The sequence below is a fragment of the Amblyomma maculatum genome, chromosome 3 (assembly GCF_055883805.1).
Source record: "Amblyomma maculatum isolate TAMU_Amacu chromosome 3, ASM5588380v1, whole genome shotgun sequence".
In the NCBI taxonomy this organism is placed as follows: Eukaryota; Metazoa; Arthropoda; class Arachnida; order Ixodida; family Ixodidae; genus Amblyomma; species Amblyomma maculatum.
In genome coordinates, this window is record NC_139346.1 from 24,494,860 (window position 1) to 24,511,435 (window position 16,576).

The 16,576-nt window shown below is 46.8% G+C and overlaps 1 protein-coding gene across 4 annotated transcripts in view; it reads right to left on the reverse strand.

Annotated features, from left to right (window-relative positions):
• Exn (Ephexin) overlaps positions 1-16,576 on the reverse strand; it is a 155,452-nt gene that overhangs the window by 67,443 nt on the left and 71,433 nt on the right. For all 4 annotated transcript variants that reach the window (XM_084597363.1, XM_084597364.1, XM_084597366.1 and 1 more), the window contains 3 exons: positions 15,176-15,256; positions 10,221-10,292; positions 5,812-5,926 (listed from right to left, as the gene is read on the reverse strand). In XM_084597363.1, the coding sequence (XP_084453489.1) occupies positions 5,812-5,926; positions 10,221-10,292; positions 15,176-15,256 (268 nt within the window). The remainder of the gene's footprint in view (positions 1-5,811; positions 5,927-10,220; positions 10,293-15,175; positions 15,257-16,576) is intronic.

The window sequence follows — 16,576 nt, forward strand, 5'->3', positions numbered from 1 at the left end:
GGTAAAACCTACATCCTTGACCACGCAGCCGGGAATGTCTTTGAACGTAAGTATAGCAGCTACCAGTTCTTCTCAGGAAACCCAAGAATGATCACCTATCACTTCTTTGCACTAACATTCACAGTATAGTACTCAAACGTGAATCCTTGTGTAGTCTTATCAGTTCATCGTCTAGTAACATCGTTTTACTAACTGAAACATGGTTACTAAGTTCCTCTATATCTGATTCTGAAATCATGCCTGATTTGCCCGAATTTCACACATTCAGGGAGGACAGACCTGATGGCTGCTGTATCGGCGGTGTTATGATCGCTGCCAAACGCCCCCTAAATTGTTCCATTATTAACATAGTCACCTCGTTGGAAATGATTTGGGTGTGCTGCCATGCTTCTCATCGACTTATTCGCATGTTCTTTCAGGAGTACCTCAAGGCACAGTAATGTCTATGATACACCTTTTCGCGGACGATTGTGGGATCTACCGCCCTATAACTAACACCGATGGCACTTCTGTCCTTCAAAATGACCTTAATAGCATACACCAATGGTGCTGAACGTGGCTAAAGTCTCTAAACCTTACAAAGACAATACTACTTTCTTTCCATCGCCGCCGAAATCATACTCCGCATGCTTATAAAATTATTGATTCTGCCGTTACTTCCACAAACTCTTCTAAGTACCTTGATATTATACCTTACCTTGCTTTATCATGGACGTACCACGTCAACCACATAATAAATTCATCTAATCGAACAATTGGCTACCTTCGTCGTAATCTACGCATGGCTCCTTCTTCCTTAAAACTATTAACTTGCAAAACACTTGTGCTACCTAAACTTGAATACGCTAGCGCTATCTTTGATCCTCACCAAACTAACCTTATCACAGCTCTTGAATTTGTACAGAACCGTGCTACTCGCTTTATCCTTTCAAACTAATCAAGATATTCTAGCATATCCACATTAAAGCTTCAACTTCAACTTCCTTCTCTTGCTTCCCGTCACCAAATTTCACGCCTCTGCCTTTATCACAAGTTTTTTCATAGTTCACCTCCAACCGGTATGTCGAACATCCCGCACAGGCCATTCTAACAGCGTCATCCCGCATTGTGCCCGCACTACTGCACACCAGAAGTTTTTTGCCGCTTCTTAACATCCGCAGTAGCCATAGCTTACACTATGCTGCACGTTCAGCATGACAAGACTGGACGACTCGAAAAAAATATATATATATCTGCCGCTTCTTAGCGTCTGCAGCCACCATAGCTTATGCATGTTGCGTAGTGCGTGCTACCGCAAATGAAGACCGGGAAAGAGCAATGAATGGGGAAAGAGAAAGCTCGGCAGAAGAAAGGGCACACCCTTGCGCTTCGCTCTATCACGTTGTTTCCCCCTCCCGAACATCTCGGCTGCATTGGCAGCGTCTGGTACCAGCCGTTACTAAGCTGGTTCCCTCTGGTTCGATCATGCACATGGCTTACAAACATCACGTGCTGGCGCGCGGCAAGCGATCACAGATGCGCATGCCTTTGGGGACCGGACGCGGTGCTGCTCTAGACCAGCCCTCACCACACTGTTCTCTCTCATACCTTCCGGGTGTCGCTTGAAAACATCACGCAGCAACAGGTTGAGGGTCAAGCGATAGTCTTTTGGGGAAGGTGCACCTTCCAGTGCGTGGTGTGGAGTTCGATATATTGAATGACAGTGAAATTGGAGTTCGATATATGATGCAGCTTTCCTATATACTTTTACATGGTGAGAGACGCCGTAGTGGAGGACTCTGGAAATTTCGACCACCTGGGGTTTTTTAACGTGCACTGACATATATGCTTTTACATGCGTTCAAGGAGATATACCATGAGTTCGATATAACCAAAATTCGAAATATCCGGGTTCGATATATCCAGGTTCGACTGTATATCCAGCTTCACAACATATACTGTATATTGCCGCATATAAGTCGACCTTTTTTTTTTAAATGCCCTTCCAAAAGTGGGGAGGTCGACGTATATGCGGAGTCTTAAATTCGGCTTATATGCGGGGTCAAAAGTAATTTCGACCCAGTCGCGGACAATATCACACCCCGTGCGCTCGTAATTCCATAAAAGTTGTCAGACACAATGCAAAAGTGGATCTGCTTTAAAAAAAAAACTAATTTTAATCGAGATTTACACCAAAGGTTTGTTTTAATGCGATAACTTGTTATCGACAAACCGTGGGCGTTCCACAGAAAAACGGCCAAAGCCGGGCGGGCTGGCAATGTTTGATACAAATGGGACAGCTACAAATCCAATCCAAAACGACCACACGCTACCAGTCACATGAGCCGAAAAGCATTTTCACGTGTTGTGCAACATTTGTGCATTTCGCCATTTCTTCTCGTCGCACCGCCTGGACTCTAGCCAACGTGACAGCTAACAGCGGTGTATGTGGTTTGTGTCACTCGATGGATGCCTTGCAAGATGCCGCCGCAACCTCGGCAACAGTACAGTGCTGCTTTCAAGCAGCAAGTCATCTTCTACGCCGAGTCAGAAAACAACGTCAAAGCAGGGCGGAAGTTCGACGTCTCAGAAAAGTGCGTGAGGCTGGAGAAAACAAAAAGTAAGCTTTTTGCGTGTGCTGCTACACGCCGTTCCTTTCGCGGGCCGAAGTCCGGACAATACCCTGCCGTTGAGGAGGCGGTTCGAGATTGGGTTCATGACCACAGAAGCAAGAGCCCGAGTGTTTGCTACAATGACATTGAAACAAAGGCATGCACTGTCGCTGAGGAGATGTGCATCCTGCATACAGAGATTAACGTGTCTAAGAAATGGATGACAAATTTCATGAAGAGGAACGGCCTAAGCCTAAGGCGACGAACGACCGTATGCCAACGGTTGCCCGAAGCCTACGAATAAAAACTGAGCGCTTTTCTGCGCTATGTGAGTGACCTACAGGCAACACATTCATTCCTGCTTGGTCATTTGGCAACGGTGACCAGACTCCAGTCTGGTTTCATATGCCTAGCAATAGGACCGTGTCCGCAAAAGGGGAGCGCCAGGTCCGCCTGCTGACAACGAGCAACACGCACAACCGTTTCATGGTCATGTTATGCTGTACAGCAGATGGGCACAAGTTACCGCCATTCCTTCTGTTCAAGAGGAAAACGATCCAGACTAAGGAAAAGTTCCCGCCAAAGGTCATCGTGTGGGTGAATGAGAAGGGATTTTTTAATGATGAAATGGTCTTCGAATGGTTTCGTCTCGTGTGGTGTAGGCGTCCGGGGGCACTGCTGAAGCCCCGCAGCATGCTCATCCTGGACTCTTTCCGAGGCCACGTAACCGACCGTGTGAAAAAAGCGGTAGCGGACGCGGGATGCGACCTGGTCATCATTCCGGGCGGATTGACACCTATTCTTCGGCCACTGGATGTGGCGCTGAACAAGCCATTCAAAGACCGCATCGGTGCATTCTACGAGTGGCTCCAGCAAGAAAACCCAAAGACACCAACAGGGCGGCTGAAGCGAGCTTCTTTGGGCGAAGTGGCTCAATGGGTCAACGATGCCTGGTATAGACTACCAACAGACATGGTCTCTGCGGCGTTGTCCACGTGCGCCATCTCGGCACCGCTCCTGACAGCGGCAGCAGTGGCTCATAAGATGATGATCGCGACTGTGTCCTCACAAGCGACGACAGATGTCTCGTGAACGAATAAATGTTTCTTTATGACTCGGCCTTCTGAAATACTTTTTGGGCGAGCTAGGACCGCAGGGTGCGGCAGCGTCAACCTAAATTCGGAGTATAACTTTATTTTGCCCAAAGGGGGTCGCGAGTTGGGGGGTCGACTTATAAACGGCAATATACGGTATTTATTGGAGCATAAACTGCATTTGAAATGACGCAAATTATTTTCCTACGCTATTCTTCAAAGCACTCAGCAACTCTTAACCACCTTCAATGGTGCTCCGTGAAATCGGATTTTGAAGTTTTGGTTAGATGTGTTTCTATGGGTTGTGTGCCAACCTCATATCCCTTAATGTGTTGATTTGTTTTAAATGCATTCTGCCTTTCATAATCATTCTTTTCATTATTTTTTGTAATCTGTTCTAGGGTGTACACAGTTATTCTTCACCAAAGGAGGACATCATAAGCATACTGTGAAATTGGAAAACTGCTTTGAAATCTTTTGTTTCCATGTATATTCTGATGGGTGCTAAGCCTCCTTCTCACCCCTGGTCAGCCCGGCTTGGTAACAGCAGAGTCACCACATCCTGCTTACGCCAGAGATCGGTGTGAGCTTTATGGCTGGACCTGATCGTAACAAACTCAAAGGGGACCAACAGTTTTTCCACTATTGTAGTAGTGGCCACTGCTTCATCACAGCTGTTGATGACTTTGGCCACACCTGTCATGTGTCAATGGTCTTCTTGTCTCGTGCCAATCAGTTTTGAGGGAACCTCTGGCATAGCCACCAAGCAACCAAATGTAGATACACCAACTAAATATGTCAGCCCAGTCAATGCATAAATGTAACAAGAGCGCTCATGAGATGACTGTCACCTGTCTGACATGTCTAGGACAGGATGCAGCACACCTGTGAGCAGGTCACACAAGACCCCACTCACCCCAGGGAAAGAGCAGGGTCTGCTCATACATGTAATGAGAGCGGTAGTGAAACTGACCAGACACAGCCTTTAGCTTGCTTCTGTGAGGCCCTGCGTCAGCTGAGGGCTACCTACCACCTGGAGGGTAACATGCCGAGGGGTATCATGTATCAGCGGAAGGGAGCGTGAGGAGAAATTGAAGGAGGGCGTTCATGACAAAAGGATGCTATGGTGGATGCTCCATTATGTACTCCTCTTTTAATTTTGTTTAAGCTTTATGAAATTCCATTTATTTCGTCATGAGCTGCAACGGCTGACACCAGCAGATCCTGAGAGACTGCTCAAGGGACACAATGAAAACACAAAAGCAGCTAAGCGGGAAAAGCTGGAATAAATTTACTGCAGTGTGTAAAACACACACACGCACACACACACACATTGTCAAGCCAATGACCATTTCATGAACAAAACACAAACACAATTGCACCTCGATATAATAAAGTCGTACTTTCCAGAAAGAACTTCGCTGCACTGACATTTCTGTATTGGTGGCACAAATTATATTGCACATCCCTGAAACCTTCCTGTTGCGCTTTATTTTCAATGCGTGCATTTGCGAGGCTAATACAAGCAATTTTAGAAGAAGCACCAAGAAAAATGAGCAGCAATAGTAGTACAATAATGTTTCGGTAAATTAAAATCACACGTCTCTAAATATATCGCAGAAGTCCAGATTTTCTGTGGAGCCGAGCTGCTACCCACTGGCACTGTGCATTCATATAGCATTTTCTGACCAAATTGAGGACATCTTGATTGAAAGCTGGAGGTATAAACACCATAACCAAAAATTATCACGAACTCTGCACTTTGATGCAGCAGCTGCTACAGAGTGGGTGCTCTCACTACTTTCACACAATACGAAATATAGTGGGGCGGCCAAAGTCCATTAATGCTGTTGCATTCAGCTTTCTCGTTTCTAGAATTCCTTGTAGTACTGTACCTATGGATGCCGTGGGTGTAATATATGAATACTCTGGCTTCAACATTGAATAATAGTTGTGAGTGCCCAAGTACGACTTCCTTTCTGCTGTTCTGTTCCTTCAGCTCTTTCAGCTGTGTTGATGGCAACTTGGTGAAAGATTTTGCACTGGCTGTTCTGAAAAAGCACCTCCCTGTACCAGAACAAAACGTGCCTCCTCGCCCAAAGACACAACAGTTTGGCAGCACATACCTGTTGTGCTGCCGGATGTAGCACTGGCCCCATCGAGTGACAGCTTCACATAGAAGGTGGCCAAGGGTCTTCGCCGGCTGTTATCGCCTGTAGCCTTCTCCGAGGAGGGGGCCTCCTGCACCATGCCACACACAGTGACGACTGTGCTTGGCTGCTACTGCTGGCCTAGCCACAGCCAGGACAAGCCCAGGTGTTTCAACTACATCGCGCAAACATTCTATACTTTTGAAGAATTGGTCAAACAGAAATGCATTTCAGTAGTCTTCGATTTCACCCAAATGTTTAGTAGTACAGTCGAACCCGGATATATCGAATTTTGCTTATATCGAACTCACAGAATATCCCTTTGAAAATCCCATGTAAAAGTATAGGAAAACCGCGTCATATATCGAACTCAATTTCACTGGTCGTTCGATATATCGAACTCCGCACCATGCACTGGAAAGTGTGCCTTCCCCAAAGGCGATCGCATCACCCTCAGCCATTTGCCGCGTGACGCTTTCAAGCCACGCGCGGAAGGAATGAGAGGGGACAGTTCAGCGACGGCTGGTCTAGGGCAGCGTCGCGCCCATTCCCCAAAGGCGCGCGCATCTGCGGTTATCGTCTCCCACGCGCCAGCACGACGTGACATTTGCAAGCCATGTGCATGAATGAACCAGAGAGAACTGGTGGGAACGAGAGGGGAAAAACGCGACAGCGCAAAGCATTCTTTTGCCGAGCTATCTCTCTCCTTCCTTTCTCCCGGCCTTCGTTCGCAGCAGCACGCGCTACGCATGCGCCAAGCCAGCTCACCCCGTTCTCAGACAGAACATCGGACGCTTTCTTAAGCGTGTGTCGGGAACCATCTGCGTGCGGCGACATGGCTATGGCACCTGTGGACGTTAAAAAGCGGCAGACCTCTCTCTCTCTCTCTTTTTTTTTTTTGCGAGAGTTGTCCATTCTTATTGTTGTGCTGTACGTGCGGCGTAGCATAAGATATGGAGGCTGCAAACGTTAAAAAGCGGCTTTTTTTTTTTTTTTTTGCAGGAGGAGTCGTTTATCCTTGCATGTATGAATCAACGAAAGCACGCGGTCAGCTGCGATCATGACACTGGTTTTTAGCATTTTTCACTTCAAACAGCATTTAGCTATCACGTTTTCCAATGATTTTGTGGAAGTAGACTAGCGTGATAAATCGAACCAGGCTTGTGCAATCAAGCCATCATGGGCACCCTGACAAGTTCGCTCCCCACCACCGCAGAAGCTATCAAAAGATACACGCGGGACGTTATCGCTGCGCAGCATCTTGGCACGCTGCCAATAAATTAGCTGCGGATGAGACGACCGGAGTGGCGCGCGCTATCCACATGCAAGCAAAAACACTCGCGATTTCTGCTGCGGCGACAGAGAAACCTTGTTTTGAGCTGCCGCGGTGGCTCGAGCGGCGAGAGGGACACAGTTCCAACAAGTTGGAAATTTTTCGCTCCGTCGCTGCCGCTCGTCGCTGAGATCGCTCAATCGCTTGCATGTGAGCGAGCTGGCCTTGACGCTTTTTTTTTTTTTTTTCAAATTCTCAGGTGCAAAAGTGGAGGGTGGGTTCATTATGGGAATGGGTTGATTACGCGACAAATACGGTATCGTTTTTTCGCATCGTAAGTGCCGTCACAAGCCGATTTCTGGATATCGAATTATCTATATATCGAACTATTACGCGATCCCCTTTGAGTTCGATATATCCGGGTTCGACTGTATACTATTTAAAAGAAATGACCTATGTCTATGAAGCACTTGCTTGGCATGGTCTCAGTTTTGTGAATCGTGTATACGCATCCATGTACAAGTGGACTGCAGAAACCAATTCACTAAAGTCAATTCACAACTGAATAGGCAAATCATTATAGTTGGTTTGAGTCCACACTTGTATATTTTGGTATGTGAAACTCATTCATGTAGCAATACCAATTGGGGTTAACATTATGTTCAAGTAAATAAATTCCACCTGCCTCCCCGAATGGCAGACTTTACTGCCAAAAAATAAATTGACTCCACATAATAAACAGATACACTGCGCCTTTTCCGAGCTCTAGCCAGTCAAAAAGACAGAGTGCATGCCTGCACAGTAACATACACCACACCTTTTCTCACCTTTCCCTTGTCAACTTTCCCAAACTTTTTTTAGTGCACTTTGAGAACTACTTCCAGTGGGTGACATCGAAGCATGCAACCGCTGTGATGTGATCAAATGGAGCAACTCCCATGCCTTCCATTTGTGCGCAGCCAGCTGGCTAAGCAGCAAATTGAACAGGTCCTGTAGTTTACGGTCCCCATGCAAGGCACACTTTGAAGGTTAATGGAAGTCCAGTAACCACTGGACTACAGGTCCAGAAAAAATAACCGGCAATAGGAGTTGGGAAAACAGTGTGCAGCTACAAGTTATGCAAGAGTCGAACCTCGTTATAACGAAGTAGTACGGGGCGCGAAAATTTGTTCGTTATATCCGATATTCGTTATAAAAGTGCGCACCCAAATTCCAGTAAAAAAAAACGAAACAAAATGCGCACTAATATGGACAAGGTGCAAAAACACATTTTTTTTTTAAACCAAAACATGAAATCTCACTTTTTGTTGTGTTAGAGAGCAAAACTGAATACCAAGCAGGGATGCTGCCTCCGCGCACAATTCGCGCGAGGTGTGACCTTGGAGGCCATAAGCCGTTGGCGGTAGTTTTTGTTGCTGCCGCTAAATGACGCGGCACCTGAACACGCAGGCGATTTAAACACACTTCTGCAGTGGTCGATTCGATTGACTGAAAAATTTCTTTTCTCGTGTTTTTTCCCGGCTCCTTTATGAAGTTTTTGCCGTTTTAATGCAAAAGAACTGCTTCGTTATAACCGATCTAGTGTCAAATTTTGAAATTATTTTTCGTTGTACAGAAAGAATTCCCATCGAAATAAACCACAGTTCAGTTCAGTTCAGTCGTTCAGTCGTGTCCGACCCTATGGACCATGTCACGCCACGCTTTCTGGTCTCTCACTATCTTCCTAACATCACATAACTTCATCTGCAGTGCCTCGAGGATGCCATCTAACCATCGCGTTCGCTGCCTACCCCTTCTCCGGTGACCCTCAACCTTTCCCAACATCAAATATTTCTCCAGCGACTCCTCTCTTCTCATCAGATGACCAAAGTAGCTGAGCTTTAACTTTAGAATTTGACCCTCCAATGAGCAGTCAGGGTTTGTGGTCGACAATATCGACTGATTTGACCTTCTGGCAGTCCAAGGAACTCTCAAGAGTCTTCGCCAGCACCACAATTCAAACGCGTCAATTCTTCGGCGGTCAGCCTTTTTCACAGTCCAACTCTCGCATCCATACATCACAACTGGAAAGACCATAGCACGAGTTATACGGATCTTGGTTGGCAGACTAATGTCTCTGCTCTTTACTAGGCAGTCAAGGCTAACCATTGCTCTCTTTCCCAGAAGCAAGCGTCTCCTAATTTCATGGCTGCAGTCTCCTTCCGAGGTAATCTTGGAGCCCAAAAAGAGAAAATCTGGCACAGCTTCCACTTCTTGTCCATTGATGCTCCAGAACTTGATAGGGCAAGACGCCATGATCTTTGTCTTTTTAATGTTCAGTTTAAGCCCAAACTTCTCACTCTCTTCTTGTACGCGCATCAGAAGTCTCTTGAGTTCCACTTCACTTAAAACCACAGAAATAAACCACAGACCAACCAAATTTGGTTTTAGTTTGTTTTGTCCAATAATTTGCTATATCAGTGTTCATTATAGCGAGTTTAGACTACACTTTATGTGAACTTGCAATTTTATTTATTTATTTATTTATTTATTTTTTTTTTTTCCACAAATGAAGCTCCATACATCCTGATGTTGGGAATGGGTGTCAGCACAAGGCATGTAATACTCACGGCTCGGCCCAATGCACACTCGTGAGCAAAACAAAAATGGTATGCCATCTAGCAACAGCTATCTGGGATCGAGACAATCGTGACGGTGCTCTATTTTATTGACATGCATGTTTCGATGTCACCAGACAGTGTTTAGATGCAGTTTTCCAGAGCTCCGCCATCGACTGCGTGTTATACACCACTTGTACTCATAACTGCACCCCAGACCGTGCAAATAGGTCGGCTCCACATGTTGGCAACACATGCATCAACAATGTGCCACATTGCTTTTTTTTCTGCAGCAGTTTTATAAGAGAGAGGCCGGACCAGTGAGCAGCCGTTTCGTAATCCCTAACCCTCCCCCCCCCCCCCCCCCCCTCCCCCCCCGTCCACACCAACCGTTTCTAGTCAGTTTTGACAAACAACACCATTTGAAGTGAATAAAGCAAACCACATGCATTGCCTAAGGCTGCTTCTGACACCCCAAATGGCAGAAAAAGCTCGCGAAACATATGGACACCCACCTTGGAGAGGCCAGTTGTGCAGTGCGAAGAGATCTCCACCCGAATGTCACCGCCACGATCCTCAGGGTTCACCTGAAAAGACGACGCGAGCAATGATTCACCTCCATTTTCCCTCAATGGCTACTGTTACAGCAAAAACCCAGACTGGCTCAGTGTTCCCAGCCCAGCAGTCAGAATCACAGTTTCGCTGGTTTCAACACCCCCAGAGCATGCACAAGCATCTCCACCCATGCTCAAAGAGTCGCGCAAAGATGTGCCGACAGGTACGCTGACAAGAGGCACCGTTAGGGGTGCTGTGTTCGTGAGGCATATCTTCAAGCACATGGGACATTTTTAACCACACATTAAAACAAACGGACATAAATGTGCACAGTAAAAGCAGCAGCTCACAACCAGATCTTTTTTTCCAAGGCCTAAGCTTCAAGTGAAACATATATACAGCATGCAACACTGCTAAAGCTCCCGCAACCACTTGGTGCTGGCGAGATACATGCCCCACGTGTATACAGAATAGAGACTAGCACTTTTTGCTGCATCAAGCTCAAGTAACACAACCAGCAATGTCCTGCACTTCGTCCTACCCCTTCCTGCATATCCGTACCGCACCTCGCCGAGACCTCGAGAAGCAAGCAAGAGTGACACGTGATGCATGGCTGACTTGCAAGCCTAATCACTGTGACAGCTTCGCCTGTGCTAAAAAAGAAGTATAGTTCACCAATGCTACAATGAGAACAATTTGCAATGTGAAACACGTCGTCTTGTACCACTCCATATTTTGGCCAGCAAAAACCCCTAACAAATGCTTTGAGAAGCACAGGCAACATGTAAAGGAGTTACATGCTTTTGCAGACACACTAGTGCGAAGCATTCACACGCTGCATGCATTGCTAAGTGAACCAGAGTATGCTGCCTTCCATTTTCAGTGTGTGTGCACCAGATGCACTAGTGGCTGAAGTTGAGGATGGAAAATGAATACTTCTACCTGCCTAGTCTTTCACCATGCACCGCATTCACCAAGTCATGTCATCACGCTTGCCAGGAAATAGCATGGTCGATCACAAAGACAGTGGCAGAAACACTTGGGAGCTCTGTCCCATTATGACGCAGGTCTTCAATTTTATATATGCATGCACTTTCAGGTTCATTCTGAATAATGCTGACTGCAAAAGCAGCAGCCGTGCAAGAGACTCTGTAGTGTGCGCATGTGCCACTAGGTGGCACCACTGCTTTCCTGACTGTATATACTTGTGTTCAATAAAGCCTGGGGGTCATTTACATAGCGTCGTTCGCGCTTTCAGAAGCACATCCCACCACATTGTGTTAGAAGTGAGAGATTACGATGCCACTAATTCAGCACTCTTCGGCTCTTCGCCATGAACGACGCCGCCACCTCACTTGAGTCAGTGCTACGCCCACCGACGCCGTTCGAGTTTGACAGCCCAGGTACCTGGCTGACATGGCTGCTGCAGTTCAAGGACTTCTGCTGTGCAACGGGACTGCCTATATTTGTTACCGAGCCCAAGGAAGTCTTTTCAACATATATACATATTGTGAAAAACGGCCAGGTCGAGACGGCAAAGTTGTGACGGCAAGGCAAGGTATGCCGTGTCAGCGTTTAATCCGATGGAAAACCCAGGTGTGTGCCGGAGCCGGCGCTGCGGGACAATGATGATGGTATGTACAAAAAAAAGAAGATCATGGTATGTACAAATTAAAGAAGATCCGTGGAGGCCTCACAATATATATATAAAAAGTGACCAGGGTGTCTGATGCAATCAACTTTCAGTTTACCATACAGCAGTGGGGAGTGGACATATTTTGCAGAGCTGAGTTGTAGCAGGATGTGCTTCTGCAAGCACAAACGATGAATGACACGCTATGCCACTCAGCTGGCAAATGATCCCCAGGCTTCATTGAACAGAAGTGTGTATATATATATATATATACAAGCACGGCGGCCGCGCGGCGCTAGGCACGTGGCAATATATATATATATATATATATATATATATATATATATATATATTGCCACGTGCCTAGCGCCGCGCGGCCGCCGTGCTTGATGCCGCCGCCGCCGAAGTGGTTGTTGGCTCGAGAGGCGCGCTGCTGCTGGACTCTTATCGGAGCTAGAAGCAGACTTTATTCTCGGGTCCTCGTCTATGTGTACCTTCACGGCTACCTGTGGCTTGAGTCGTGACAATATACAGTCGAACCCGGTTATATCGAACCAGGATATATCGAATTTTGGTTATATCGAACTCACAGAATATCCCCTTGAAGATCCCATGTTAAAGTATAGGAAAGCCACATCATATATCGAACTTAATTTCACCGGTCGTTCGATATATCGAACTCCGCACCACGCACTGGAAAGTGTGCTTTCCCCAAAGACGATCGCATCACCCTTGGCCGTTCGCCGCATGACGTTTTCAAGCCACACGCGGAAGGAATGTAGGGACAGTTCGGCGACGGCTGGTCTGGTCTGGGCAGCGCCGTGCGCATCTGCAGTTATCGTTTCCCGCGCGCCAACACATGACGTTTGCAAGCCATGTGCGTGGGTGTGCCCTCCTTTTGCCGAGCTATCTCTCTCCTTCAGCACGCGCTATGCATGCGCCAAGCCAGCTCAGCCCGTTTTCAGACAGGCGTCGGACGCTCACTCCAGCGTGTGTTGCGAACCCTCTATGGCGCCTGCGGACGTTAAAAAGCGGCAGCTCTCTCTTTGTTTTTCTTTTTGCGAGTCATCCTTTCTTATCGTTGTGCTGTTCGGACGTTAAGAACCGGCGTTTTTTTTTTTCTTTTTCTTTTCCCGGAGTAGTTTATTCTCGCATGTATGAATCAACGAAAGCACGCGGTCAGCTGCTGCAATCATGACGCCCGCCCCAAGCGCGGCGTGATAAATCGAACCACGCTTGTGCAATCAAGCCACCACGGGCACTCTGTTAAGTTCGCTCCCTGCCACCGCAGGAGCTATCAAAAGATAAACGCGCCGCGACGTTATCGCTGTGCAGCATCTTGGCACGCTGCCAAGAAATGAGCTGTGGATGAGATGACCTAAACGGAGTGACGCGCGCCATGGACATGCAAGCGAAAACGCTCGCGATTTCTTCCGCAGCGACACGGAAACCTTGTTTTGAGCTGCCGCGGTGGCTCGAGCAACGAGAGGGACGCAGTTCCAACAAGTTTGAAATTTTTCGCTCTGTCGCTGCCGCTCGTCGCTGAGATCACTTGCATGTGAGCGAGCTAGCTTCAACGAGTTTGTTTTTTTTTTTTTTTTCAGATTCTCGGTGCAAAAGTGGAGGGTGGGCTCATTATACGAGTGGGTTGATTACGCGACAAATACGGTATCGTTCTTTCGCATCGTAAGTGCCGTCACAAGCCGATTTCTGTATATCGAATTATCGATATATCGAACTATTTCGCGATCCCCTTCGAGTTCGATATATCCTGGTTCGACTGTATATATATTGTTATGTGGTGACAAGCAAAAAGACGACACAACATGGCGACAGGATGAACGATGATTTAATGTCTGGCCTAGCGCGAAGGCTCCTCTCGCGCCACTGCCGATCTTCTTCTTTGAAAAAATATATATAATATATATACTTCTGTTCAATAAAGCCTGGGGATAATTTGCCAGCTGAGTGGCCTAGCGTGTCATTCATCATTCGTGCTACAACTCAGCTCTGGAAAATATGTCCACTCCCCACTGCTGCAAGATAAACTGAAAGTTGATTGCATCAGACACCCTGGTCACTTTTTATGGTGAAAGCTGGTAGGGCCATCCGTTCTGCTTGCATGGCATCAGCAATGGAACACACACAAGTGTACGGTGAAAAGAGGAGCGAGTTCGTTCTCGCCACTGCATATTTCCTTGACTGCAGGCATCATGCCAGACTCGTGCGTGTTGCCGCGAAACCTTCAAAACTGTATTTGTTGTTTTTTAACAGCCACCAGGATAAAGGCTTATCACTGATTCTGGATCGCGTATCAGTTCCGTAATCTTTGTTTGTTAATGCTCGATGTCGCTAGTCACACCTTTATCAGTTTCGTTGTAGCGCAAGATGCACCGAGATCTGCCTCGAAGATTCCGGCCACTCGTGTGTCTTTCCACAATGTTCCAGCCCGTGCTGGTAGCTGTTTGTGACGTCATCCAGACTGTTCTGAGCAGCCTTTAAATTGAGCGTTGACGAGTGTGACGGGCATTCTTTGTTCGACGATCGACCAGCATGTTTGTTGCTATCGCCGCCGCCGAGTTGCTTAGTTCTTTTGCGGGCGCAAGTCAGCCCAATAAAGAGTTAATTTCAGTACCATCAAGCCTGTGTTTTCTTTTGGTGTCAACGGCCTTGTCACCAATACGTGACAGTATCATGGTCGGATGAATGACTGTGCATGACACAGTGGCTGTGTGTGCACAGCTGCATGTGACAAATGTTATACCGCCTGCCTTATAACCCTTTTTCTACACTCCTTTGTTCACTACCCAAACAGAAATCCAGAACAATCAGCATCTCCCACCACTCCAACTGTTGCTAAAATATGCATTGCCCTAAAAGTAATCAGCTGCCTATATATTTTTTTTTTATTACATACAAGGAAACCACCAACTTGAACTTCAGGGTGTCTGTGACTGCCCAATGGAATATCATTCAACTACAACGCTGGTGAGATTTAGTCAAGGAAATTCCCGTCAGCCTAAGTCTTGGCACACTACTCCCAAAGCAGAGGTAAAGCACAGGCTGTTTACGTGTGTCTCTCTCCTCCCCCAAGCACCTGTATTTGTATTTGGTTCACTTGTCCCCACAAATGCCTAGACCAGCATGGACAGATGTGACGGCAAAAGCTCTACCAAACCACAAAATGTGTCTGGCAGCCACTAGGTACCAAGCTCTCAGTGTAAGCTCTGAGTGTCTGAGTGGCTGAGCACAGAGGAGCGCTTTAATGATAAAGAGCCTCACCTGGAGTGGGTGGTCCAGCACATCGTAGATGGGCTCGTACAGATGCTCATATGTGGTTGACGAAGAACTGCTGTCGTCCACCTGTAACAAAGGTCCTGTCACTGCCCTTGGGGACAGACATCACCTTATCCCAAATCTCCGGATTTAAGGGTACAACAGTGTCAGCGGTGCCTGTCTGTGGCCCTCCTTAAAAATTTTCACTTGCACACATGCTCTTTGCTACCCACTCGATCTGCTTTTAGTGAGCTCTTTAGTGAGCTGCCACATCATGTGAAAGACAGACATAAAGCCCCACAAGTGTGCCTGCACGGGGGAGCACCTCCTGCTAGCTTGGCCATGTCACGTGGCACAGTGAAATCTCATTACTATGAGCATCACATTAAATTTTTTAAATTCACAAATGCTATTTCAAAAATCCACACCAGACTGACGACATTTTCAACATAAAAATGTTTCACAATTAAGAGTTTTTATATAACATGCATTTCAAAATAGCATAGGTAATTTATTTTCTCCTTTATAGTCAAGGAACATAAGTATTACGAATTTGGCTAAAAGTGGCAGTACCAGAACTCAAGCATGAGGCCACTGTTTCTATGAGCACAGCCATAGGGTAGCAGCTACAGTTGAATCCCGCCACAACGAATACCGCCACAACGAAATTTCCGCGACAACGAATAATTTTTTATTCCCCGCGAGTATCCTATAAGAATTAATGGCCTAAATTTCTCTGCACAACGAACCATTCTTGCAGAGCGTTTCCGCTTCAACGAAATTTTCGCGTTCAAAATCGAAACCGAAACTAGTTTTATTGGCGAGAAGTCCAAGTCAAATCCAAAGCCACATTAAGCATGAAATCACGTGATTGCAGTTCCGCCATTTTGGCTTTGTGTCGTGGTCGTGGTCGCGTTGTTCACTCGCTGCCTTTCTCTTCGACAACGACGAGTTTTCATCCGCAGGACACGATGGCAACGCAAGTGAAAAAACGCAAAACTCTTTCCCTTGAGCAAAAAGCTCGAATAATCGCCCAAGCAGAAAGCGGAAGGAAGAAAGCGGCAATTGCTGAAGACTTCGGAATTCCTGCAAGTTCGCTGTCAACGATTCTAGGCAATAAGGACAGCGTGAGAATGGCACTTGCTTCAGGCACATCCTCGAAGCACAAAAAGGTGACGCGGCCCCTCCATGAAGAGTTGGACAAAGCAGTGCATGCGTGGTTTGTGGAAGCACGAGCCAGCAACGTCCCCCTGTCCGGAAGCATCGTCCAGCAGAAAGCCTTGAACTATGCATGCCTACTTGGCATTGATGATTTTAAAGCCAGCATTGGCTGGCTAAACCGTTTCAAGGCCCGCCATAACATCGTTGGAAAAGTGTTGTGCGGCGAGTCAATGTCAGCAGACGTGG